Genomic DNA, 25,810 nt, shown 5'->3' on the forward strand with positions numbered 1-25,810 from the left:
CTTAATCCCTCGGTTACTGAATAAAAATTTGTACAGTTTGTACAAATTATTTTAAAGTAGCAAAGCAAGGTCGAAGAAGAAATCTAAAATCCAAATTAATACTTCTGAAACTTTGTGGAAATCGCTGTTTTAAACTAATTATATTTATAAATTTCTTCTTTGCGTAATCATCGACTAGGTTTGTATGTTAATTAACATGGACACAGTGTTCTAGTTTTCACTCTAATATGTGTAAATTAGTTACTTATTTTATGCCAAGTTTATAACTAGACTAGGTGCCTGTAAAAATATATCCTGTGTAAAAAAAATTATTTTTGAGACTTTTTCTTATTGCATGGATTATTTAAGTTAAAGAATATACTGATGTATCATTTTACATGTTTATTAAGTTGTCGAAAATAATTCTAACCGCTTCGGCTGTAAAATCAGTTCCCTGAAAAATCATCTAATTGTTTGTGAACACCAGTGTTTATGATGTTATTTCGATTAAAAAAAATTATCTGAAAAGCCTGTTTTAGGATCTTTAATCTAATAATGATATTTATTTCAAAAATTATTAAGTTAACTTGCTATTGTAAACAATACTTAAAAACTATTAAGTGACCTTTTTATCAAAAAATGCCCAGAGTCGTTTCATTTTGTTAAAAAGCGAAAGATTGAAAAATAGTAAAAGATAAAAAAGGTTTTGTTAATAGTAATTTGAAAACGATGTGCAAATTCGTAGATAGCTTAGAAATGCATCTTTCCACCTTGTTTAAAGACATTATTTATTAAATGAACAGATTTATTTTCAAAATAATTTTATAATAAGGCAACAGTTTATAGGTTGTGTAAAATTTGCTTAATTATTTAGGTTAATTAAAATTTAAGTTATGGTTCTAAATACTTTTTATTGCTTTTAATATATTTACTACTGCACCCCGTGGCAGAATCACGACAACATTTTCTCAGCGCCTTACAGAGTTCTTGAAGAAAGATTTTTCCTTTAGTTTTAAAATTTTTTTATTCTTTTCTGCAGAAATTTTTGAAAGAAGTTTTTTACACCCTAGAATTGTATATTAAAGATATCTTTCGCACACTTTACAAGGGAAGGAAATGCTCATGATTTTCTATTCTCATTTGGAATAACGAAAAATAAAGAATAATGAAGTTAATAAAATGGTTTTCTTTTCTGTGGAAAGTTTCGAAAGATTATTTTTTCGCCAGAATTATGTTCAAAGAAATACTCATGATTTTTCTATTCTCATTTGAGTATAATGAAGTAAAAAATTTTGGTTTTGTTTTCTGCATGTATATTTGTAATTATTAATTAATTATGTATATTTGTAATTATCAAATTCTGCCCGAGGCTATCGCAATTAAGTAGTAATTGTGCTTCCAAAGAACATAAATGTATTTGAAGACAATGATTAATTTTTTTTTCAAAAATTATAACTTAATTTTTGTGTGAAAAATTAATTACTTGATTTGTTGCAACTTCAAAGTAAAATATTCAAGCTAATGTGGGAATTCAGTAAAGATTATTAAGTAAAATATGTATGAAAAATATAATATTAGATGATGCAAAATAATATTTGTTGACATGTTTTGGTGAAATTGAAACACTTTTCTTATCAATTTACAAATTGATAAAATGAAGGTGACTTAATTTAACAATTAAAAGAATATTTCCAATTGGCTCCATACATAGACATAATTAAAAATATAACAAGGTTTTCAAATATTTCAAGGAGGCCAAATTGGAATTTTGTAGTATATCAATAATCCTTATGTTCTTTTAGCAGAAACTTGATGTAGTGTTTTGTAATTTTAATGTAAAAGAGTATGTACTTATGGAAAAATTCTGTTTATGGCTTAATCATCATTCTGCTTTAAAATTAAATAATTTATTTCTGCTGTAAATAAGATTATTTATAGTGAAAATTAATTTTAAATTGAATCTTTTACAATTTCAATTTTAAAATTTGTTGCAGTTTTTTTTTCGATACTGGAAAAAGGTATTTTATTGTTATTCATTTATCGCTATGTAAGGTTGCATTAGAAAAAAAATTGATTTCAACCTTAATTTAAATTTACTTTCTAGAAATGTCAGCCTCAGCTGAAATGAAGAGACTACCAAAACCTCAAATGCGGGGTTTATTGAAAGCATATATTTCAAAGCATTTGGCAATTGCTACAATTCTTGGATTCGCTGGATCCATGGCATGGAAATTCCTAGTCGCAGATCCTCGAAAACGTGCTTACGCTGAATTTTACAAGTAATGTATAAAATCAATCATAATTTTTTTCAGTTACTGTTAAAGGGAAAGGCAAATTTTTAGTAAATAAATTTTTTTTAATCTTTTGTATTTTAGTTTTTCAAGTTTTCTGGCCTAACCTAGTTAGATTTGTCTTTTCATATTTTTCAGTTTTATTTTAATTTCACCTTACAAATAATATGTTTTCCAAGCAAATAATCTGTTTAAAATTTGTAATTCTGGTCTTCAGAAAAGTTTTTTTTAAATTTATTATTTTTTCATGCAATTAAGAGCATAGCAAATAGCAACATACTGAAAATTGATTTTAGCCAAATATTAAGCAGTTCTTCTACTAAGTGCAACTAAGTAGTAAGCAAATTGCATGCTCATCTTACCAACATTGAATCAGTATTAAATCTTGATTTTTTAAATTTTTCCCCGAAATTAACATCAATAAATTTTAAGTAATCAATCTTGAACTTTGTAGTGAATATTTTATATTTTAGGCAAACAAAAATAAGTAACTTTTAAAACATTTTTAAATCGTGATTCATCATTCATTTGAAGGATATTTTAAAAATAAAATATCAGCAGCTTTTATGATTGCCTTATTAAACAAGTCGGTTCTTTTTAAAAAAATTACTATTTAGATTAATTCAAATTGATTGAATAATTCAAGTACTTGTTAATTACAAAACAAATAATCGATATTCAGTGCTGTTGTGTAAAACGTTTCTTAAATTATCAATTTTAAATGTGCATACAACTTTCTATAATTAAATTATTTAATTTCATTTTGATTTCAATTTATTTTGAGTTTCTTAATTTTCTTTTAGAACTTATGATGGTGATAAAGATTATGAAAGAATGAAAAATCTAGGAATTCTGCCACCCTTTCCTCAATTTGAAAAGGAAGAAGAATAATTTACTGTTAGGTTAGTCTCAATGTTGTTTTCTCCCTGTTTAAAGAATATCTTTCTTATTTCTCATCTTATGTCTTTTTCTCATCTTATGTCTTTTTCTTATCTAATGACTAATTCTCACCTATAGCGTATTTTAATTGTATTCATAAGCGTTAACATTTTAGCATCCTTCTACAAAAACTTCTCAAAAATTATTATTCAATCAATAATTTCAAAAGTATATTTAATTAAATAATTGCTTTTAAAAAAATTATGCTGTTTTATATATTAGTATCTTTATTCAAAATATGGTGGCAAAATGTTAAATGTAATAATCTAATGTTATTAATGTAGCTAATGTTCTAAATAATGTGGGGAAAAAATTTTGTTCTAAAAATATTCTCTATTATTTATATATGAAATCTACTTTACATATTAATTGTATTTTAAAATTTTATTTATATAAAAAAATAGAAACTTCACAATAAAATAAAAATATCTTAATAATGATACAACATTAAAAAATAATTTGCTATATGTTTAAAAAAAAATTGACAAAACATGGTGTTAGAGGTATCTGTTTCCAGGTCATTTTTTCCACCCTTAATAAATGTAACGTCATCAGAAATTCGAATTTATAGATTTGATTTTTTTTTTTTTTTTTATCTCTTCTGCTGCATGGTTGCACATCTTTTGATTTTTTCTTTGTCTGAAACAGTCACAGGGATATTCCTTGTTCTTTCATTTTTCAGTTTTGGATTGTTCAAATTTCTTTTCAATCCTTTTGTACATTATTTACTTGTTTTTTACTTATTCCAATATATTGTCTTAAATCTCAAAACTAAGTTTTTAAGTTTTGTTGCATCTATTAAAACTTTTATTTTATTTTAACATTAACCTTTTCCTATTTAAATCTATGTGTTATTTTTATGTATTAAACATGTAAAAATATCACTCAAGTAAAAAACTTTTTCCATGTTGGAATGTTCTTTTGCGAATTAGCAACCCATCACTATTACTGTGTGGTTCAGCCATCTGACCATTTTTTTCCTTACTGATCTCTTATCTTAAATAACACCAAGACCCTGGTAGTAGGCATGTTTTTCTTGCTTCTTATTCATAAACATTTGAATGGGAAAGTTCTTTTGATAGCACTATCAAATCTTTTTTCTAATGCATTCTACCCCCTTCTCTAAAACAGCATTTGTCAAAAGAGACAAGGTAAATAGTAATATTAAATAGTATTTCCCTAAATTTAACTAACCTTATGTTTAACTTACTTTTTTAAACTTATTTTCTATAAACTTTGAATAGTACCCCTGATTAAGAGGTAAATACATTAAAACTCATATTTAAAGGAACAAGGTCAATAGAATTGTCCTTTAAGTATAAAGTGTCACTTACAGCAGATATTACTATATCTTTATTTTAAATTAAAATAACAAAAAAAAAAAAAAAGATCAGAATAATATCTGTGTTTACAATAGATATTATCAAATAACTTTCTACTAGGCTTACTACAAGCTTAAATAATCCTTACCTATATTAAAAAATTTTGAAGTTTCATATTGATTACATAAAGAATTATTAATTATATAATAAGACTTCATTAATTATGAGACTTACCTTTCTGTGGATATTATGTCTAACCTTTTAGCTGTAGAAGTGAACAGTTGTACAGTGTTCCATTTTTGTCAATTCTGTGCAGCCTTAATGTTGGAGCCATAAAGCCACAAATTAATGCACAATTAAAGGAATGATGGGGCAGGAAAATAATTTCTTTCTTTATATATTTGTTTTAGTGTACATGTTAGTAGTCATCCTGGAGCTTTAATCTACCTTCAGGAGGTTTTTTCTTTAGCTTTGCAATTATATTTGAAATTTTCTTTCATTGCTATTAGAAATAATGTTGTAACCATTATTGTTATGTACCTCTCAGGGCTTGAAAAAACTCAGAAATTTTACCCGTCCTCCTTTGAAATTAACCTTCTAAATAAGTAAAAATATAATTTTCTCTTATTTATTACAAACATTTATATTATAAATTGCACTCTGAATTAGTCGTTACTAGGATTACAAATACTTGGTTTACATTATACAGTAATAAAGGAAATACCGGGTTACTGATAGTAACCTGGTATTTCTTTTATGAAATAATTTAAATGACAAAGGTCAAGTTATCTGGAATGTCAATTTATCGAAAAGTACTAAGTTTTTTAAATGAATCAAATATGACGTTTGCCAGTTCCACAATCAAGCCAATGACTTAGAGGTTTCTGCACAGAAATCTGAAAGGGGATTTCCATTTAAGTTGGTGTTCATAATTGCGTTTAACGCTTCTTGTTTAAAACCAGTACGCAATGTGTTTTTTTTTTTTTTTTGTAAGTTCATTGCTGAAAATCCCCTTACAACCGCTGCAGTACTCCCAGACAGAGAAAATATCAATTCCACCATGCACAGTATGTTGCTGTATTGTGGGTCATTTTGCTGCATTAGGTCTTTATAAATAGCTTGGGTTCGGAGGGCTGAAGTTTTCTGGTGTTGAACGATGTTATGTATCTAAAAGTTTAATGACATCCATTCTTCAGAAAAATTTTCATTATCTACTCCTTCAAAAAAGCAAATTAAATGTTCAAGTAACATCTGCATGTTTTGATTGCCAAAAGATATTAAAAACTGTTTTTCAGGTGGCCACTCTGTGAAATCAAATGCACATAGCACCTTTACTTTTGTTTACCAATTACGTGAGCATGAGCATTTGGTCTGACAAAGGAATTAACGGGATTTCTAGAATAGAGGGTAATTTTAAAAGTGAGGCGCTAGACTCTTGTAAGATAACAAAAATTGAAAATGTATCACGAACATTAACGGGAAAATGGCCGTCATGCGGACGTCGGATTCGAGAAATTTGTTGTCCATGTGGAATTTTTTACCACCACGGACGGTCGGTTTTTCGAGCCCTGATACCTCTACTTATCCATAACTTGAACAATTTTTGAATTTAAAAGTTAGTAGAATTACTTTGTTATGTACGTCCACTATCAGATTTTCTCAAAATCAAAAATTATTCAAGTTACTGTAAAAATTACAATAATCTTATTAATGAAAAGTTCAGTGAATGTAGGATTTTCCATGCATTTTTGGAATTTAATTTTATGCTGTTATTGAATGATTTACTATTATTTCTATCACATTGTCCAAATATTTAACATACAGAAATAAAATAGCATTATTTAAGCTTTTTTAAAAAAAAAAAAAAAAAATGCAAAATATAAGTGTAATAAAATACAAAAAAAATCAGGTGATAAAATTTTTTAGATTTTAAGATAAGCTTTTTATTTTTTGTCAAATACATTTATTTAATATAGTCTTAGTTTACAGCATTTGTAAATATGTTATTTAGTGACATAATATTTAAAAAAAATTTGCTTAGTTTAATTTAGAAATTAGAGTAAAACATATATCAGTCTCTCCCAAAACATACAGTATATAATAGTATCTGGAGTATTATGTTTAGATAATAAATAATACAAGTTGTAATTAATTGCTTTTCATGCATGCTATTATTATAACTTATATTTTTCAGCAAATCTATAATTTTGATTTATTATTAAATTCGTTGATAACTGTTAAGTATTGAATTGATGTACACCGCACAATTTTTCTTTTGAATTAGCAATAATAAAAGTTAGTACAATATTTCATGTGTAAATAAAATATGTTTTAATAAAATAAATTTTATAAATAAAAAAACTTTCAGTACCTTTTAATGGTGTTATTTGAAAGTAATATTATAAAAAAAATTAAAATCACTATAAAAACATTTTAATCTAAATTATAATTTTCTTTCAACAGATTTACATCTTTATTCACTGGCACTGCTGTAACCAAGATAAATTATTCTCATTCGTCTGTTTTGTAAAATATGTATTCAGTTATTAAATAAAGTACTGGAATTCCTTACTTAAACTGTTGCTGTAATTAATTTTTTATTGTATTATACACTAATTTTTAATAAAAGTTTAAAGAAGAACAGTGTTTTTACATAGCACAGATCCCTGTGCTACAGACCACAGAGAGCTAGGAATTTCAAACTAATACCCTAAATATAAGTTATAAGTAATTTTTTAGGTTCAAATCTTAAGTTTTTTTTCCTTCAAAAATTACAACTTTTATGACAATATTTAAAGAAGAAAATTTAATCATTCTTTAAATATGGTCTTTAAGATCTATGCAAGAGTTATGAAAGATAAATAAGATTTAATGTACGAGTACTCATGTTATTCACTTATTCTGTAAGTCTCATAATTTACTATTTCATGAGGTTTTTTTTTGGGGGGGGGGGAGATTTATCAATTTATTCATAAATTTAAATAATTCCTACTACTTTTGTCCCTTTAATGGAGGTATTAAATTTTACATATACTAAGATGTTCATCATCTAATGAAAGATTACATTAGTTCAACATATTTTTTCTGCAAAAGAATACTGACACAAGAATAACTACATAAGAATACACCCACATGAATTATAATTATAATATTTTAAGACTAACCCTCCAAGCAAAAAATATTCTATTTACAAAAATAATGTGAATACTTCTCATGCAGAAACAATGTATCATTATGAAACATTCAAGTTTTGGTATTGTTTTAACTTTTTTTTTCCCCCTGAATATAATATTTTGATGTTACAATAAGAATCAAGATGTAATACTTTTTGCAGAAGATTCAGCCTTTATTAATTTATCAAAATTAAAACTTTTGGCATTATTAAATGCCTTTATGCCATATAATAGTGGGACAGTGTCTTAAGCTGTTAATGAAAATATTTAAGGATTGCTTGCTTTAAGGTGTTCCACGAGGAACTATTAGGTTTGATATTCTAAGTTGTTTTTAAAAGGCTCTTGTTTGTTTGAGTTGTTTTTAAAATGCTCTGAGCGTTTTGAAAATCACACCAACACCTTCCAATGTAGTGCCCAAAATGTATGAAACATATGATGGAATTAATATTAATTGCAACAGGGATATCTAAACTAAATCGCTACCTAACTGATTTTTTTGAAAATTTGATAAAAAATATAACTTTAAATATTATTTAAAATATCCAAGTATAATATAATGTTTAAATATTATTTTAAAAGTGTCACCAGCTTAACCTATATATATTTATAAAATTAATTACGATATAAATTTAAGTATGAATTCTTCAGAAAGAGAAAGTTACCTTCTTCAGGAAAAAAAAAATTTTTTTTACTACAAATAAAAAAAATCCATAACTTTCACACTGAGTGGCAGGTATGCATAATATATATATGAACGCGTGAATGCAGCTCTCAGGAAATTTTTCACTATCATGAAAGTTTTATATCTTCAAAATACTGCCAAATTTAAAGAAATATATGCTGACATATAAAATAATTAATACAGAGTTTTATAAAAATGAAAACATTTTTAAAAAAAATCAATGATTTTCAAACAAATTTTGTTTAAATTAGATGACAGCGAATGAGTTGAAGTGCTAGCAACAATCATAAATAAATTGCTGTCAGAAACTTTTTTAGTTTATCTAAGTCTGTTGAGAGTAACCAAAAATCATTAGTAAGTTTAAAAAAAAACGTATAAAAATAAATAATAATTGAGAAATTTACAATTTTTTTGTAATATTTTATTCTTTTTCTTAAAATAGGCTATTCTAAATTTTCATAAAAGAAAATAATAGTTCTAAAAGCTTATAACTAGTATTCAATAGTGACATAAAAAAAACTACATCACTATGAATTAACAAAAAATGACTCAAGGTTAAAATAACCTTAATTATATGTGTTTGTAATTATGCAACTTAAATATCTAACAAAATGAGATGTCTTCAGTTCCTCCTAGAAAATTTTAATTTTGTAGGATCAGGATATTCTGGATTTTCAATAGAACCTTTTCCAAATTTTAATTCCAAAAATTCTCGATAATTATTAGGTGCAGAAGCTGTAATGCCTACAAATTTTATCGTATAAAATGGCTTTAGATAATGTTCAGGGAATTCCATATCTTGTTTGTGATCTACAAACCAAGTATCTTTAGTCATAGTACCATTTCTTGAATAAAAAGGAAAAAGATCAACATGAAGGTGATTTGTGGCACTAAATTGTACTCTAATAAAATCACCTTCAGTAGCTTTTTCCCATAAAAATCCCTGAGTATCTACAAAAGATTGTTTTTGTGTATTTTTTAACCACTCACACTTTTGAATGTCTTCTTTATACATTCCAATATCGACATCATAATCCCAAGGGATTATATCTCCAGTGCGTACTGCTCCTAACAAACTTCCGCCTTCAAGCCAATATCTAACCCTGCACTTTTCTAATATACCAATTACATAACGTGTGGTTACTCTTAAATTTTCTATACAGCAGGGTGGAGTCCATCTACCTTCATACAAATATTCTGGCATATTATCTACTATAGTACCAAAACAACGAGCAGTCTTTTTATTGCAGCCATGCCATTCTACTTTGGATGCTGGAAAAATAATTTTCTTAATGCCAAACGCTTCATATAAGTTTTGTTTTCTTTGCATTTCAAGAGTATCATGCTTCATTTTGGAATGTGCATCAGAAAAAAGAGTTTTCCGTTTTTTGAAAGCAAAATCTTTCACAAGTTTAATCTAAAATAAACAATGAACAAATTAGAAATATAGCATTAAATAGATTTCATCATTAAAAAAAAAACATCTCATGGACAGCTATGATTATGGATTGCTTATGGCAAAGCTAAATACAAGTGTGTGGAATTAGTGGGTAATAAAAGTTAACTATCAAAGAGATTAATTGAAATGTTGGCTTTTATTTATAGCGTTACAGTAAATGCTGGAAATATTGTCTTTTTGCCCAAATGAAAGCATGATTTTGGAAAATAAACCTTATTTTTGGAAGATAGGTATTACAATAAATGATGGAAATGACATTTTTCCTACACTCAATGTCCCCTTTTTTAAGTTTTTGGTCAACAAATACAGAAACTTCGTTCAGTGTTTCCTCATTTAAAATAAAGGACCTATTATCTCTTTTTGTTAGTTACTGATACGGTGACATTGTCAAAGAACGTTACTGGGTTCTTGCAGGAAGATTTTTATTTTGGTAGTAAAAAGTTTAGGTTTTCTTTACTATAGAATTTTTCAAAAGATGTTACTTTTCTTTTTACATGTAAAATTATGTTCTAAAGCATCGCTTCCGATTCTCACGCATCAGAAGGGGATGCCTTATTTCATTTTTTTTTTTAAAGAATGTCATATTTTACATCATAATAAAATATAACTGTGAGTGGGGAGTTTGTTACAAATTCAGATTTATATCATACGAATTAATTAATCATTGAGATACATTTGTTGCTTTTTTTTAATTTGGTGAAAGTGAAATCAATTCAATATTTTTCAGATCATATTGCACACACAAGTCTTCTGTCAATTGAGTCCTTCAATCATAAATCGTCTTTATTCCATTCTAAATTTAAATAGTGTTTTGATCATTTTTGTGGAATTATTGCTACGAATTTTCACTTGGTATTTTTATATCTCACCAATATCTTTCACTGCTAAATTATTGCTATTGACATTCTTGAGATTTTTCCCATGATATTACTACGACACGGGAAGTTCAAATCGTGCTATCAAGAAATAATTATTTGACACGCCCAGCTTCCGCCTGTATAGTTAATCCATGTCCTGGTTCAATAGTTTTTTTGATCCGATTCCAATATTTTTTAAATACAATTTTATTAATTACACGTGAAATTTAAATCAGGCAAATACAACAATTTCCTCATTTTTAAAAAAAAAACTTTTTGGCAGTTATTGCTAGAACTACTATTATACACATTATATTTTAAAATTCCAGTATTTTTAAGCTGATATTATTCCGACTCGTAAAATTCAAACTGCACATATAAATAATAATTTTTTGACACATTGAAATCCCGCAAATGGTATCGTAAATCCATATAGTATTTCAATTATATTTTCGGAAGTTATTGATATTGATTTTTATGTAGTTTTTAAATATCCCGATATATATTTTAGACAATATGGGAAATTCTAATCATGCATTTAAATATTAACTTTTTGATGCAATAATTCTATTTTTTTTTGCTATCGATTTTTTTGATAGCTATTGCTTTTGATTTTCACAGTTTCAAAATCCAATATTTTTAATATCATATTATTTATTAAAACAACTGAATCTCGAAATCGAACACACATTTTTGAAAACCTTTCTTAAGGAGTCCGATTAGTGTGATTTCATCATTTATATATATATATATATATATTTTGTTAGTTACTGTCAAGGTTTTAACAATTTTTAAATATTTTTGTTTAATTTAATGATTTACAAAATTCAAAAAAGAAAATAATTAGTGCTTTTCCCCCCTTCAAAATGTCAGAATATCGCCCATAATGCTAGAATAAAAAACTTATTACATTTCCAATTAAAGACGAGTAGGTTACAATTATTACATTTCCAATTAAAGACGAAAAGGTTACAATTATTACATTTCCAATTAAAGACGAGTAGGTTACAATTGATTACATTTCCAATTATACAAGTCAATTTGTTTTCTTTTGTAAACGCAAAACTCCTTTTACAATTTCAATTAATAATTAGAATTAAAAGCATTTTGCAGGAAGATATTAGTCTTAGGGAAGCTTGTCTCAGAAAGCCCAAAAAAAATTCTACCAGAGGGCTGATTAATTTGTCTTGAAACTATGAGCACCACTAAGTTATTGGGTACTTATGCATCAGGATTTATCATGCAAAATTCTTCAATGTAAGAAAACTTTCCAAACTTAAATAATATTTTAAAGAGAATATTCTCCTTTTACTGGTAAAATATGTCACCTCTTTAGACAATAATGAACTTTTCCCTTTCCGCCAAAATAAAAATAATCACAAGTTCTGGCAATTTCCAAGCAGTGGCAAGCAAGAAACTAAACAGAACATCACAAAAAGAAACTAACTTGAAGAGTTTTAATCGTAGCTATAAGCATACCACTAAAAATATTTTTTTTAATTTTTGAAGTTTCTAAAGCTTTTTTCACCTAGAAAATGGTAGTTGGTGCAAACAGGTACTAGTATGGAAATATTTCCAATATATTACGATAAAAACCTCATGTAACAAACACTCCTACAAAATGGATATCTCTCATTGTAGAATTTTTTTTTTAATATTCCCCCTGAATCTTCTACCAATAAACCATTATGTACCATCTCCACAATGCGGATACCACCGTAACCGAATCTCTAATAGTCTCTGAATCATTATTTTCGATCGCTTCAAATGGGACACCACTTTTTTTAAATGTGAACAAAAGAAACTATTTCTACTTTAAATTTAAAAAAAAAAAAAAAACATGTATCTTTCCACATTTTCTTAAAGCATGTACATTTTTGCCTTATCCATAACTAGAAATTTTGTTGCATTAATCAATTGAATTTATCAATCATTCTCCTGTCATCTTACTTAGGAGAGAAAATGGTACTGCTCATGAGAAATATTACAAATTGCAGCATCATTTGATTTAGACATAGGTAATGAGACCCCATAATTTGAACTGTTACATTTAAATGCTCTCAATTTTTCTTCCACACTAAAAATTCCTTTCTTCTGTTCAATTTCATCCTTGTACTTACCACAGCTAGGATCAAAAAATTATATAAATATATGGGTATATAAATCAAACATTTATTCAAATTCTTGACAAACGATTGATTATGATTTCATAGTTCCTGGTGCCTGACAGGTAGGTATTATAGGTATTACCATGTTCTATTTTTTTCAGTGCATCTCAAGAATTTTACCTTCAAAGAGATGTTGTCACATTTTCTTTCAAGTGATAGGGTGGTGTTATGGGGTGCAAACCTATTAATTGGAACCTAAAATGATTCTCAATTGAGGCTTTCTAAAAATGAACAAAAAGTGAAAACTTGTAAAAAGTGATATGATGTTCAAACTTGTATTGAAGAACTGAGGAATTTTATACACCCAAAAATAATGAAATTGACGTAAAAATGCTAAATGATTTAAAAATGAAGATATGAGAAGTCATAGCAGCTTAAAAACAAACTTCTGTCACATATTTCTTTTCAACTAGATAAATATAAAACAAAGACAAGCATATGTATCAAATTTCTTCATCTATTCTTAAATAATATAATTTTGTTAAGTTTATATAAATATCTCTGTAAATAGTTTATTATAAAATATTTAATTACTTCTATATCATTGCAGTTTTTCTAAATACAAATTATGGTATGAGCTTTTGTTATTAGTGTACCCTTTTTATAAACGGCCAACTCTCATAAGCAGAAAAAAATTTTGGGTTCCAAAAAGTTTTTCCAAAACAGAGGTTTCACCATAGTTACAAAAAAAGCCCCTAAGCACAAGATTACAATACAATCAAACAATCTGCATTGCCATCTATGAGGAGGGAATAATAATGCATTTTTCTTCATTATAGACCGTTAAATTTGTAATATATGCTTGCCTTTATATTCAGCCTATAAAATTTAAACATTTATAATTACACCCATAGTTTAAAAAACAACTTTGTACCTCAATTTTAAAAAGTGCAGCTTGAATAAATAATGAAGTTGAAAATGGCCTTGAAAAAGGAAATCCTAATTGCACCAACAAGGATTTTGTAACTAAAAACACATGTTGACCTTCAAGTGCACCACAATCCGATTTTTTACTATTTCGACTATATTTCAGAGTCCAATAACGAAGACTTATATTAAGTGATAAACATTCAGACAGACTATCTTCTATTGGAGCAGCGATGATTTTATTAGGATATTTACTATGCAGTTCTAGCATTTGAGATAACTGAGATTGAGAATCCAAATGCACGGCATCTGGGAAAATGAACACATGATTTTTATCAATATAATTCATTGGCAAAGAAATGTGTTGAGGCTTAGATAATGATGATTTTAAATTGATAATCTGAACGTTATCCTTTACATGATCGTCAAATTTTAAAGGTGGGTAAATAATCTTGTCTGTGATAAGCAGTATTTTTACCGCAGGTAGAATTGTACTGATCGATTTAGTAGTGTTCGGTAAATCATTTTCAAAAAGTTCGAAATCTCTGATCACAATTATTATTTCAGACGCTAATTGTAATTCAGTGTAATTTATATTATTCTTTTCGAAACCATGTTCTTTATGTACATCTCGAATATATGAAGTGTAAATTTTATCTGGTTTCGAACAATCGCAATCCAGATATGACCACATAATACCAGCTATAATAATGTTTGTAAAAACCGCTCCAATCATAAACACTCTCCAAGGAATAACTCTCATCGTTTTTATTTCTTAGCAATAGACACATTACAAAGACATCAATATCTATTATTCAAGATACTTTTTTAAATGATGGGGTCAAATTTTTCACTATTTTAATACTCTTTTTTCTCCCAAACTTTTGTAAAACTGACATTGCTTTCACTCTAGCAAATCGTTTATTTTTGTTTCGATTTCAAATTGAGTAAAAATCATATTTGAAGAGTCTGTATTCGTTTTGAAATTAGCTTTTAGCTTACAGATATAAATAATCTAAAAATGAGAATTTCCTTGTGACGTCACTAGCAAACGATCGCAACTCTCGAAAACGACACTGGGGAGAAGACCGGGAGCTCAAACCTCGCAGACTTCGAACGAGCTAGGAAGAGAAAAATGACGTCATTTTGACGTCACGTTTCTACTCCTAGGGAAAACCTGAAACCTCGCGCTTTCGAACGAATTTTGCTAACGGGCTGCGATCTTCATTTTTCCTCCCATCTATCGGAAAGCTTTCACCTAACAATTTGCTGGTGAAAGCGATTCGAACGTTCGAATAGGATGCATTTAACACTGGGATTAAATTAGATTTCAAAGATAATTTTTACCCAGATATTTTATGATTTTTTATAATCATTTACCTAGATATTTTATGAATATATTTCAGACATAATTTTTTCTCTCACAAATTTATTATTTCATATAATAAATGGATTAAATAATTAGTTTCGGTTTCTACCAGAACTTATAATAAAATCTATAATAATCTTGCACGACTTTAAATAAAACGTGAACATTTTTTCTGTTCCAAATTTTTGTGTATTCTTAGCCATAATATGTTTAGTATAATTATTGCCATGTTTTTATTAACTTTTATTTTAATTACCTCGTAATATTTTCAAAATATCTGCAGAAAAAAAATGGAATTTTTTTCTTTAAAAAATTGGTGAGTTATGACTGAGATTAGTGCCAAATAAATAAAAAAGATTACTATAACTAAATCGTATAAAATTTAAATAAGAATTACTATAAATTGTATGCTTATTTTTAATCCGCTATGCAATTTTCTATCAGAGATTTGAAAGAACTGAAGCTTTTAGAATATGATCGGTTTTGTAATTTTTATAAAGTAGTTGATTAGTTTAGATGCATAATTAAGAAGCATAATGTCATTTATTTTCACTTGTCTTTTGAGTTGGGTAGAATATAAGTGGGTAATAAAAAGCATGGAATATGAAGAGCAGAAATTTTTTCGATATAATCGTTTTTGAATTATTATTAAGTTGCAGTTAAATTTAGATGCATAATTAAGAAACATTTTTATTTTTTTTTTTATTTTTCTGTTCATACTTTAAATGCGAAAATTTCATCTCTTATTTTCTAAGAAAAAAAGATATTTTTACTCTTATATCTATCTATAATGCCAAAATATATTCGACAATTTAGTTTTTGAAAAATTATCTGATATTTTTAGGAATAAAATTTGTTAAGATTAAAAAAATTCTAAAATCACCTTTTTTAATTTTTTTTTTTTTTTTTGTTAGAAATAGCATTAAAAAAGCAATTGAATAAGAAAAGCGTTTTAGAGTTATTTCTTAATCTTCTGTTTGACATTTGATCTTTTTAAAATAATTACTCCTTTAATAAAATGGTAAGTAATAAGTTTTAGGGTGGAAAAAAAACTTAAGCATTATTTTCTTTTCTGTTTTGAGATTCTCCATTAAGTATCAGCTAAGTTATTCTAAAGATATTCACTTATATTTATTTGTTATTATTAAACTAGCGTTATTATGTTTTTATTCAAGTAATACTTTAAATTATCTTAATGTATGCGATTAATTCTACTTCAAAAAGCTTTTTTCGAATTTTTGCGACGTGTAAAAAGAGAAAATTTCTTTTGAATTGCTTTAGCATAATTTATTTATATACAGAATGGTAAATCATAAGAAAAAAATATCCTGCGTCAATCAGAAAAACAATTGAGAAAATTTTGTTCTTAAAAATGTGTGCAATAAAAGCTAGTTGATATTTGCATCGAGCTAAACTACTAACACTAATTTGTGATAAAATAAAATCACGAATAATCCTTATGGCTAGACCATTTTCCATTGCTGTACAATGGAAATGTATAACTAAAAGTTCTAACAAAGTTTTCATGACTTGGCACCCTTGTCTTCTGAGTTGGATTCCATATAAGAGCATAATAAAAAGACCGGAATATAAAGAAAGAAAACTTTTTTAATAAAATTGTTTTTGAATTAATTATTTTAAAGTTGCTGGTAAATTTAGATGCATAATTAAGAAACCTTTTTTTATTATTTTTTTCCTTAATTTTCCTGTTCTCAATATTCCAAGAAAAAATTATTTATATTTCTAGTCTTATAATTATGACATCGAAATATACTCAAAAATTTGTTTTTTAAAAATTATGTAATATTTTATGAAAAAAAATTGTTAAAATAAACATTAAAAAATTTCTAAAAAAAATCACGTTGTTTTAAATATTTTGTTTAAAAATTGTACTAAAAAAATTCTAGACTAAAGAAAACTTTTTAGTTATTTCTTAAGCTGTTGTTTGACATTTGAATTTTTGAAAATACTTATTGTTAGTATTACAAATTTTAGAGAGAGAAAAAATCAAGCATAATTGTTTTCTCTGTTTTGAGATTTTTTTTTAAATATTAGTTAAGTATTAATAATTTGCTAAGTATTATTAATTTTTAAATATTAACTAATATATTCTGTTTTACCTGTATTCATTGGTAATTATTATACTAAATTTTTTTTGGTATTATTCGAATAATATTTTAAGTTATCCTCATTGATGCAATTAATTCTAATTCAAAAAGTCTCTTACAAATTTATGTGGCACTTAAAACAAATATTTTTTCGAATTACTTTTTCATAATTTATTTACATACACGATAAGGCAAAAAAAATAAAATCCAGCATCAAATATAAAAACAATTGAGAATATTTTGAAATTGAAAATGTGTTTAATTGAAAGTATACAAATACTTGTAACGAGTTAAACTTTAAAAACGAATTTGTGATATAAAAAAATCACGAACTGCCCTTATGGTTAAAACGACAATAGTGAAATTGTGTAACTAATAACTCTAGCATGAAATTCTTAAATAAAGTACAACTACTTGGTATCCTTGTCTTCTGAGTTGGGTTTAATGTAAGAATCTAGTTCAATATAACACAACGATTGAAAATACCATTTCCAAAAAAGAGATAAATTATTAAATTTGAAAAATAAATATTGCATTGTTTGAGTTGCAAATTGTAATTTATTATAAAAAAGAAGAAAATAATGTTTTTCTTGAAAAAATAACTTACAATTATTAAAATGTATAAGTTTGCAATTGCGAAAAAAAAAAAAAAAAGAGGAATCATAACAAAAAAGAAAGTGAAAAATTGAAAAAGCAGTTTCTTTTAAAATTGTGAAGCAAATTTTTTTTAAGATTATTTAAACTATCAATTATTTAAAAAATGCTAGTTTAAAGTTTATTTCATGCATTCTACCGATTTATTAAAGTTTATTTATTGCGCGTTATTTTGATACTTATTGTAGCTTTAAAACTAAAAGATTTTAGTGTTATAAAGTATAAAGCTACACATTTTATCAATTGCAAATAATAATAAATAAAAAAATAATTATAAATAATAGAAGGTAATAAAGTAATCATAAATATAATAAAATAAATAAAAATAGAAGATTGCAAAATTTTGTGAAATTAAATAACCTTTATTAATCATTAGTTCTTTAAATCTAAAAGCACTCGATAATATACATATAATTTCGAAAGTTTCATAATCTACCCAAGTAGCACAATTCACAAAAACGATATCGTAAAAACTTAGCTTTGAACATTGTACAATATCGTAGCGAAATATTGTACTATATAAAAATGGACCCCTTTTATAACGTATATTCAATATTGCAAAACAATATTGTACGATGTTGTAAAAACGTTGGGGAACGTCGATCGACATCTCTCTGCATTTACAAACGTTGTACAATGCCGACCGACATCGTCAACAGGATATTCAAAAAACGAATGCTGCGGAATGCCGACAATCGCCAAAATTACGTTATTTGAGAAAATAAATATTAGTTTTTGAATATATTCATGCCTGCTTGTAACCTGGATAAAGCTGATAACAAAACCGTTCTAGCTTGTTTAAAATTAAATTATTTGTTATTACCAAAACTTATAGAATTTTAAAGTTAAAATATTAGTTATTAATATTTAATAAGTTTGGGTAGGCAGGTATATTTTATTACTATTCTAGAAAATAAGCTAGAAAGTAAATAGTTTTGTTAAGATATTTTTTCTCTTTTTCAGGTTACAAGCAGCCATTTATACTGTGAAATAATTTTAATATTTTAAGTGATTTGTGCAATAATTTTTACAGCATCTATATTTTACTATGTAGATTAAAATTACAATATGTTCAATTTAAAACTATAAACATTTTTGCTGTGACGTTTTAGTATTATATAATCTGTATTTTACTAAAATAGTATGTATGGAAAACAAAATTCCTTATCTTCACAGCATCATGTTCGATTTTAAGAAATCTGATTAAAAAAAGCAATATTTACACTGATGTTGTAATAATAAAGTAACAGGAGTCACTTCCTCAGATTTCTGATTTAAAATAGGGTAAGCATGGTAGAATAAGCTGTGATTTAATTTACATATAGCCTTTGTCCATTTAAGTGTAGCTAAAATATCTATTAGGGCATGAACAGTTGTCAAATGTGTCAATGAAATATAATTTTTATTAAACAGTAAAGAATAATATACTAATTTCTATAATTTATTGTATTCTTTAATACAATCAATTGTTTCTAAAACAAAACTGTGTCAGTTGAGGCAAACTTAGTCTTCCTGCCTTCCCGGTCGTCGACGGTGGCAAGAACTTCACCAAATTTTTAAGCTTTTTCTAGTCTGCTAGTTTCTTTAAACAGTCTGAAGGTAGTAGCTGAAAAAAAATGAGACATGAGCTGTGGTTAATTTTAATATTTTTAAATTAAAAGACAAATAGTTATATTGAAAACATTACATGAACTAAAGTAGACATAAGCAAAACGCAAGTACTACTAGCAGCGTTTATGCTAATCCCTAGGTTGATAATTCTTTTGTATACAATCAGAGCAGTTTTTATGTTTTCAGGAGCACTGGGCCTGCTTTTATATGGGGGTCCTTTACGAGTAAGTTTATAACATAAGGAAAATATTATATTTTATAATATAACAGTTGGAAAAAAGTTTTTCTTTGAATAATTTTTAAAAATTATTTAGTCACCTTTCGATGAGGTGATCCAGGTTCTAATTCCAGTATCGGCTGGGATTGGAACCCGGCTAGTCAATACAACTTCCACATCTAACATGTGCTTACCACAGCGCTGATTCAGATATAGTGAAGTATTTTGTAAAGGTACCGCTAAGTGGTAATAAATTTGGCTTGGACACAGATCCCTGTTCTTTAACTATTAAACAAAGTTTCAATTAGCAAACCATAATTTTATTTAAAAGTGAGATTTTTTTCTCTTGATTTTTAATATGACAAAATAAATGCAACAGATTGTGTTTATAAATGTAGTCATTCATCAATAAATAAATAAATATTTAATCTATATATTTTTATATTAAAATATTCATTTTTAATCTTATATCAAAATAGATAAGTTAAGCGAAAAAATTTTTTTTAAAAATCTATGTGCTCATTGGAATTTTTTTTTCCACAAAATTTCTTTAGAGAAAATCTGATAATGTCAAAGAGACTATAAACACATTATGAGAAAAAAAATACCAGTTACCAGTTAATAACTCTACTGTCTCAAATAGACTTTGAAAGGGAAGAATGACACTATATCAGGAAAAAAACATCTGAATTCATCAGCCCCCCTTTTTTTTCCTTCTATTTTTGACACATTAGGGTAATTTCCTTCTAATATAACTTCAAGCTTTAGAAATATACATTTTTCACTAATAAAATATAATGTAGATTTTAATTCCATGCTTTTATCAATCAAAGGGTAGAATTTTAATTAACATTATTTGAATTTTTTTTTTGAAAAAATTAATGCTTATTAATTACTTTCTACAGCTATGCAAGTCTATATTAAGACAGCATTAAATGTGCATTTTAATCTGTACACATTTAATGCTATCCAATCAATCTCAAGAATCAAAAAGATTTTTAAAAATGTAATTTCAAATGTGTTGGAATATAACACACACCAAGAAAGAAAGTAATTTCAATAACTAAAATTAATTAATGCAGCAATTTATTTAAAATAAATTTTAAAACTAAGAAAAGAAAACAATAAAGTATCAATACTTTATAACACCGTTTTTTAACTTTCAAAATCAATGATTTTTTTTAAAAAAATCATTTGATTTAAATCACGTATTAAATTATGATTTAAATCAAGCTGATTTAAATCAACAAACCCTGATAGCTAGTAGTTGAGAAAAGACGCCATGAAAAACATTACAAAACTTCAAGAGAGATTAACTTTTGAACTTTGAAACATACAATGCTGTAAAATGTAAAAGTATTAGAGTTTAGAATACAAACTATGCAAAATAAAACAGGAAGGATCAGGGTAATCAATTTAAGGAATAACTGATCTATTTTAGTGCAAGATAATGACTCGTAAAAAAGTAAAGTCTTATTACAAATTTTAAAATTCTATGTTTATAAAATTACCCAAGATGGCGTTTGTAACAGCTGAGAGGCTTCCAAAACACTGTTTCCCTTTTCATTCTAATTTACAATACGTCATCGCCAATTCCAAGATGGTGCTGAAGTAAAAGAGCATAAATAGCCTTTACAGATGGTTTCAAAATAACATATCTGAAAGAAGAAAAAAAATATATATATATATATTGTTTTAATAACCATTACAAAATGTATCTCATATTTTATCATCAATTAAGATGATATAAGTAAAACGGGCATGGGATTGCTGAAGGAAGGAATTATCTAAATTTTTCATGTTTATAATATATTATTTATGACTTCAGTCACTTTTCACTGAAAGAGTTATTGCATTAGTTCTTTACTTTGTATATGAGAAGCTTTCAAAGCAATTGCCTTTGCATAAATATATTAAACATTGCAATATCAGATCGTATGTGAACGAATCCAATTATCAAGAATTCTATGTATAAATTGTGTGCGGAGAAATACCCATACCATCAAAACACTTATCACAGTAATATTTGACTTAAGAATCACATAAGTCAAAATATGTTGCAAAGTTGGGACATATTCAGCTATGGATTGCTTTTGATTTTGATATGTACAGGGTATCTGTGACATTTTAGATTTTCAAATCCCTGACTTTCCATCAATAATTCCAAGAAGTTGTCATGACTTACCGAAGTTACTATTTTTTCCAACAAAAACACAACAATAAATTTAAAAAAGCAATATAATAACATTAATTGAAATGATAGGTATAACCAAAGTTGTTGTACTCTGAATCCATGAGGCAGAATTTTTTCGAGCTATCTGCGACAAAACTCTCTAGCACTAATATCTTTCTGCAAAATACCTTTCATAATAATAAACATGTATGCTGCTAATTTAAAATAACAAAAGCGCTGTGTTTAAAAAAAAAACCTATATATAGCTTTTTTTAAATTGAACGTGTAATTTTTATTATAACATTACATGTAACATTTTCACATTTTTGTTGGTAGGCCGGGGGACACAGAAATTATTACCTTCACCTTTTGTAACTAATCATCACAATAAAAAAAAATTGCAAATCATTAAATATGCAGTAGTACTTGGTGAAAAAAAAAGATTGACGACGAATTCACACGAATCGGTCGCCTCAAATGAGTGTTTCGTTTCTGGATTAGGCTGTTGTATAAAGATATCAGATTTAAAAACTACGGAGAAATCAGCAGCAATAACTGATAAAATTCGACAGAATTATCGATTTAAAAAGTAAATATCCAAATACAAGATTCCAATTTTTCAGGTTGTTTATTGGGATACTTAAAATCCACATGAAAATCAACATCAATAACTGACGAAAATACAACAGAAAAAATACATCAATTTACGCTACTATTGGCGTATATTGAGCCTGTCAAAAAGTTATTATTTAAATGCATGATTAAAATATAACTGGTAAATTTCTGTCAAAAAATAAAAAAGGTAATTTTCGTCATATTTCAAGTCTTTCAGACATTTCTTTAGTCCGAGAGGAGCAGACAAATTGTTATAGTGCACATAACCATAACCAATAAAAGTAAACAAACAATAAAAGTAAACAAGATCTTTGGGAATATCAGAATTGAATAATGTGATATAATTTAATAGTTAACTAACTTCAACTAAAAAAAAAAGAGGAAATTGGCGTAATTCTGGCAAATATATATACACATATCAAAACCCCTTCTGAAATTATTCATTACTTGATTAATGAGCTATTCGATTCGGTAAGTTAAGTAAGATGTAGACACATAAAATTTTCATGATTAAATTCTTTTTTTTTGTAATTTAAACATTATATATATATATATTAATTAAATACATTAAACGTAATAATAATTAAACATACATATATATATAGATAGATATAGCTGCAAACTTGTACGGTTGAGAAAAAAACTTCTTACTAGCAGCAATATTAGAGATCTTATTAAATCTTCAGTAGACATATTAAATCAATCTAGTACATATACTAAATCTTCAATATAAAATTTCGAGAAAAAAACATTTCAATCTACCATGACAAATTAATAATTAAAAAATATGCAAATATGATCCATTTGTTAGCTCGCTTAGCTCTTAAATTTTGAATTAGTTTAAGTATTAAAAAATATTTTTCATCGAAAGTACAAGTTCCAGGTGTGAAAAAATATAAACATAAGCATGTGAGAAGGCTTAACACCTCCAAACATACTATAAAATTACGCCAATGTTTCTGAATATGAGAATTGAATAATGTGATATAATTAAATAATTAAGCAGCCTGGACATGAAAAAAAAGGAAATCGATGTAATTCTTACAAAATATATAATTATATATATTAAAAACAGCACATACCTGCCAAGATCAGAGAATTCGCTCATTTCAACATGATGCATTAATTCATCTTCAGCTGGTTTGAGTTTTCGGTCTCGCTTAATCGAAACAACTTTTATTAAACTTACATTATGAGCTAAGATATAAATATTATGAGACGAAATCAGATTTAAATATAAGAAGACAAAAGATAAATAGACCGCAGGCGTAGCGAAAAATGATAAACAGCATCTTAACGGGTTACGGTTGCGAGTGGTTTCGTTTAAATCGTAGTTTTCATTATTTAGTGAAAACGATCGATGTCGTGACAAAAACACGATTACAATATTGATATCAAATATTGTCCGGGTGTTATGCGGATATCACTAAATTTATATTTCAAATTTATTTTTTAGAATTATAACAATTTGAATTCATTTTTTGTATTTTAAATGATTAATTTTGATTTAAGAACACAATAAAGTTTTAAATCAAAATTTTACAAACAGATTTTTAATGTGAAATCGACGGGAATCGTACAATATCGTACACACAATTTCGATTTTCGCCAATATTGACAATGTCGGTCGATGTAGACTGAAGCTGTTACAATATCCCTGTGCTACTTGGGTAGTGATAAAATTTCTGATTGACTCAATTACATTTATTTAAAACAACATTCAAAGTATGATTTTTAGAAAAGGTAATAAATAAAGATGTATTGGATTTGTATTATTGATTTGTATTATTTGACGTATTATTTTTTATTTTAAGAATATTTCTTTTTTTTGGCAAACTGTTAGTAAATATAGTTATAAGTAAATCGATTCTCTAATAATAAATACAATAATGCAAACAAGTTTAAAACGAATACTACATATTAAATTCTTGAAGAAAGATCAAAGATTAAAATATGTAGATATTTATTTTAGACTATGTATGTAACTGTCAAAATGAAAGAAGAATACATTCTCTTTCTGAAAGAACACTGTAAACTCTGGGATAGAGGTCACGACCCCTAAGCGAAGGGAGAACGATTAAAGGATAAACAAAAGCCATTGGTCACTTTCTTATAACTATCGATATAAAACGTCACTTCCTAGGGGGAGGGTCCGAGCCTTTGTTCGAGGGCTGGTTCACCCACTCTTCGGGAGTTGCGAGGTTTGGATTTTGTTTTACTATCGGACGGTGGTATAGAATAGATTCCGGGGAATAGTGACGTCACCGTCCGTGTTCGAAAGCTGCAAGGTTTGGGGTCCCGCGGATTCATGCTTTTGGCCCTGCCCCTTTCCCTCTCCTCCTCTTTCAGTTGTACAGGAATGTTCTACGTTATTTTCCCCCTTCTTAATATTTTTCGTGTCCCGCAGTGGACTGATCGTTAAGACACGATTCCCAGCAGATCACCGAAGTCAAACATCACTGGTTACAGTCAGTGTGCGGGTGGGTGACCACTTGAATCAGCCTGCGTAGGGACCGAGGGTGTGCGGTATTGGTCCTCGTTAAACTGTTCTATCGTGAAGTGCTTGATTTCGCGTGCAGGTCATCGGGCTACCGAAGCGGGGGTGCCATCCCCTCTGCAGAGGATCAAAATTGTGATGGCATGTCTTCGGATCATCCTCAGGGATGCTTCCCAGACCGTCACCAATAGCCCATTGTGCAGCTCTATTGCGACGTAAATGAACAACAACAATATTTTTCGTATTTAATTGTCCCAAGTATTTTTTGAAATTTTCAAAACGCTTTCTTTTAGAGCTATGTTCTATGTGGTTTTTAGTTCCGTATAGTTTCCTAACTTGAAAGTTTTTAATCTATTTAAAAATCAAGAGAGAAACTGGCGTATTTCCTTCTCCTATAACTCTCCCCATGCTAATGGTGAAAGCATGCTTGCGAAGTGTTGCCATAGGTATAGAGTTCTGCTATACGCTATCTATAGCCCATTTCGATCGCCAATATTTCGTTTCTTGATCCCAACTTGATTTATTAAATAGATCGATTTTATGGGACTGACTTATTTAATTCTAGAAAGTCGCGAACTGCACTAGGGAACACTGCAAGCTCCATTTCCCCTATACTTCCGGGTTACTGCTTCTGGTGTATTTTAAAGTCATTTGGCTCGCAACTTGATCATCGTGTTTTGAGATTCTTGCAAACGTGGTATTTGATTACTTATAACTTGTGTTTACAATGCTAAAGGTGCTGACACTAACGTAAGATGGTACACAGCTTCCAACAAAAACAAACAGTAATAAACAGATGGAAAGAGGCCAAATCAGTACAGACTGCCAA

At 27.4% G+C, this 25,810-nt stretch overlaps 2 protein-coding genes and 1 long non-coding RNA gene across 4 annotated transcripts; 1 reads left to right on the plus strand and 2 right to left on the minus strand.

Annotated features, from left to right (window-relative positions):
- Window positions 1-16: 16 nt before the first annotated feature.
- Window positions 17-7,108, plus strand: cype (cytochrome c oxidase subunit cyclope). 2 transcript variants are annotated; one of them, XM_087159254.1, is made up of 4 exons: window positions 17-178; window positions 2,084-2,258; window positions 3,074-3,172; window positions 6,995-7,108. In XM_087159254.1, exons 2-3 carry the CDS (start codon window positions 2,086-2,088, stop codon window positions 3,159-3,161), a joined length of 261 nt encoding a protein of 86 aa, XP_087015380.1. In that variant the 5' UTR covers window positions 17-178; window positions 2,084-2,085; the 3' UTR covers window positions 3,162-3,172; window positions 6,995-7,108. The 2 variants fall into 2 exon arrangements, with proteins under 2 accessions (XP_087015380.1, XP_087015381.1); XM_087159255.1 differs by having other exon boundaries at window positions 74-298.
- A 1,677-nt stretch (window positions 7,109-8,785) lies between these two features.
- Window positions 8,786-14,682, minus strand: LOC107447037 (ribitol 5-phosphate transferase FKRP). Its single transcript, XM_016061857.4, has 2 exons — window positions 13,745-14,682; window positions 8,786-9,803 (listed from the first exon to the last, which is right to left on the minus strand). The coding sequence occupies exons 1-2, from the start codon at window positions 14,498-14,500 to the stop codon at window positions 9,009-9,011; spliced, it is 1,551 nt and encodes a 516-aa protein (XP_015917343.2). The 5' UTR covers window positions 14,501-14,682; the 3' UTR covers window positions 8,786-9,008.
- Window positions 14,683-19,293: 4,611 nt separating this feature from the next.
- Window positions 19,294-24,153, minus strand: LOC147813778 (uncharacterized). Its single transcript, XR_015432526.1, has 3 exons — window positions 23,567-24,153; window positions 21,208-21,354; window positions 19,294-19,474 (listed from the first exon to the last, which is right to left on the minus strand). It is a non-coding gene; the product is annotated as an uncharacterized LOC147813778 (long non-coding RNA).
- Between the last annotated feature and the right edge of the window lie 1,657 nt (window positions 24,154-25,810).

The sequence above is a fragment of the Parasteatoda tepidariorum genome, chromosome 3 (genome assembly GCF_982258835.1).
Source record: "Parasteatoda tepidariorum strain Cologne lab strain chromosome 3, Ptep-v5.0, whole genome shotgun sequence".
NCBI lineage: Eukaryota > Metazoa > Arthropoda > Arachnida > Araneae > Theridiidae > Parasteatoda > Parasteatoda tepidariorum.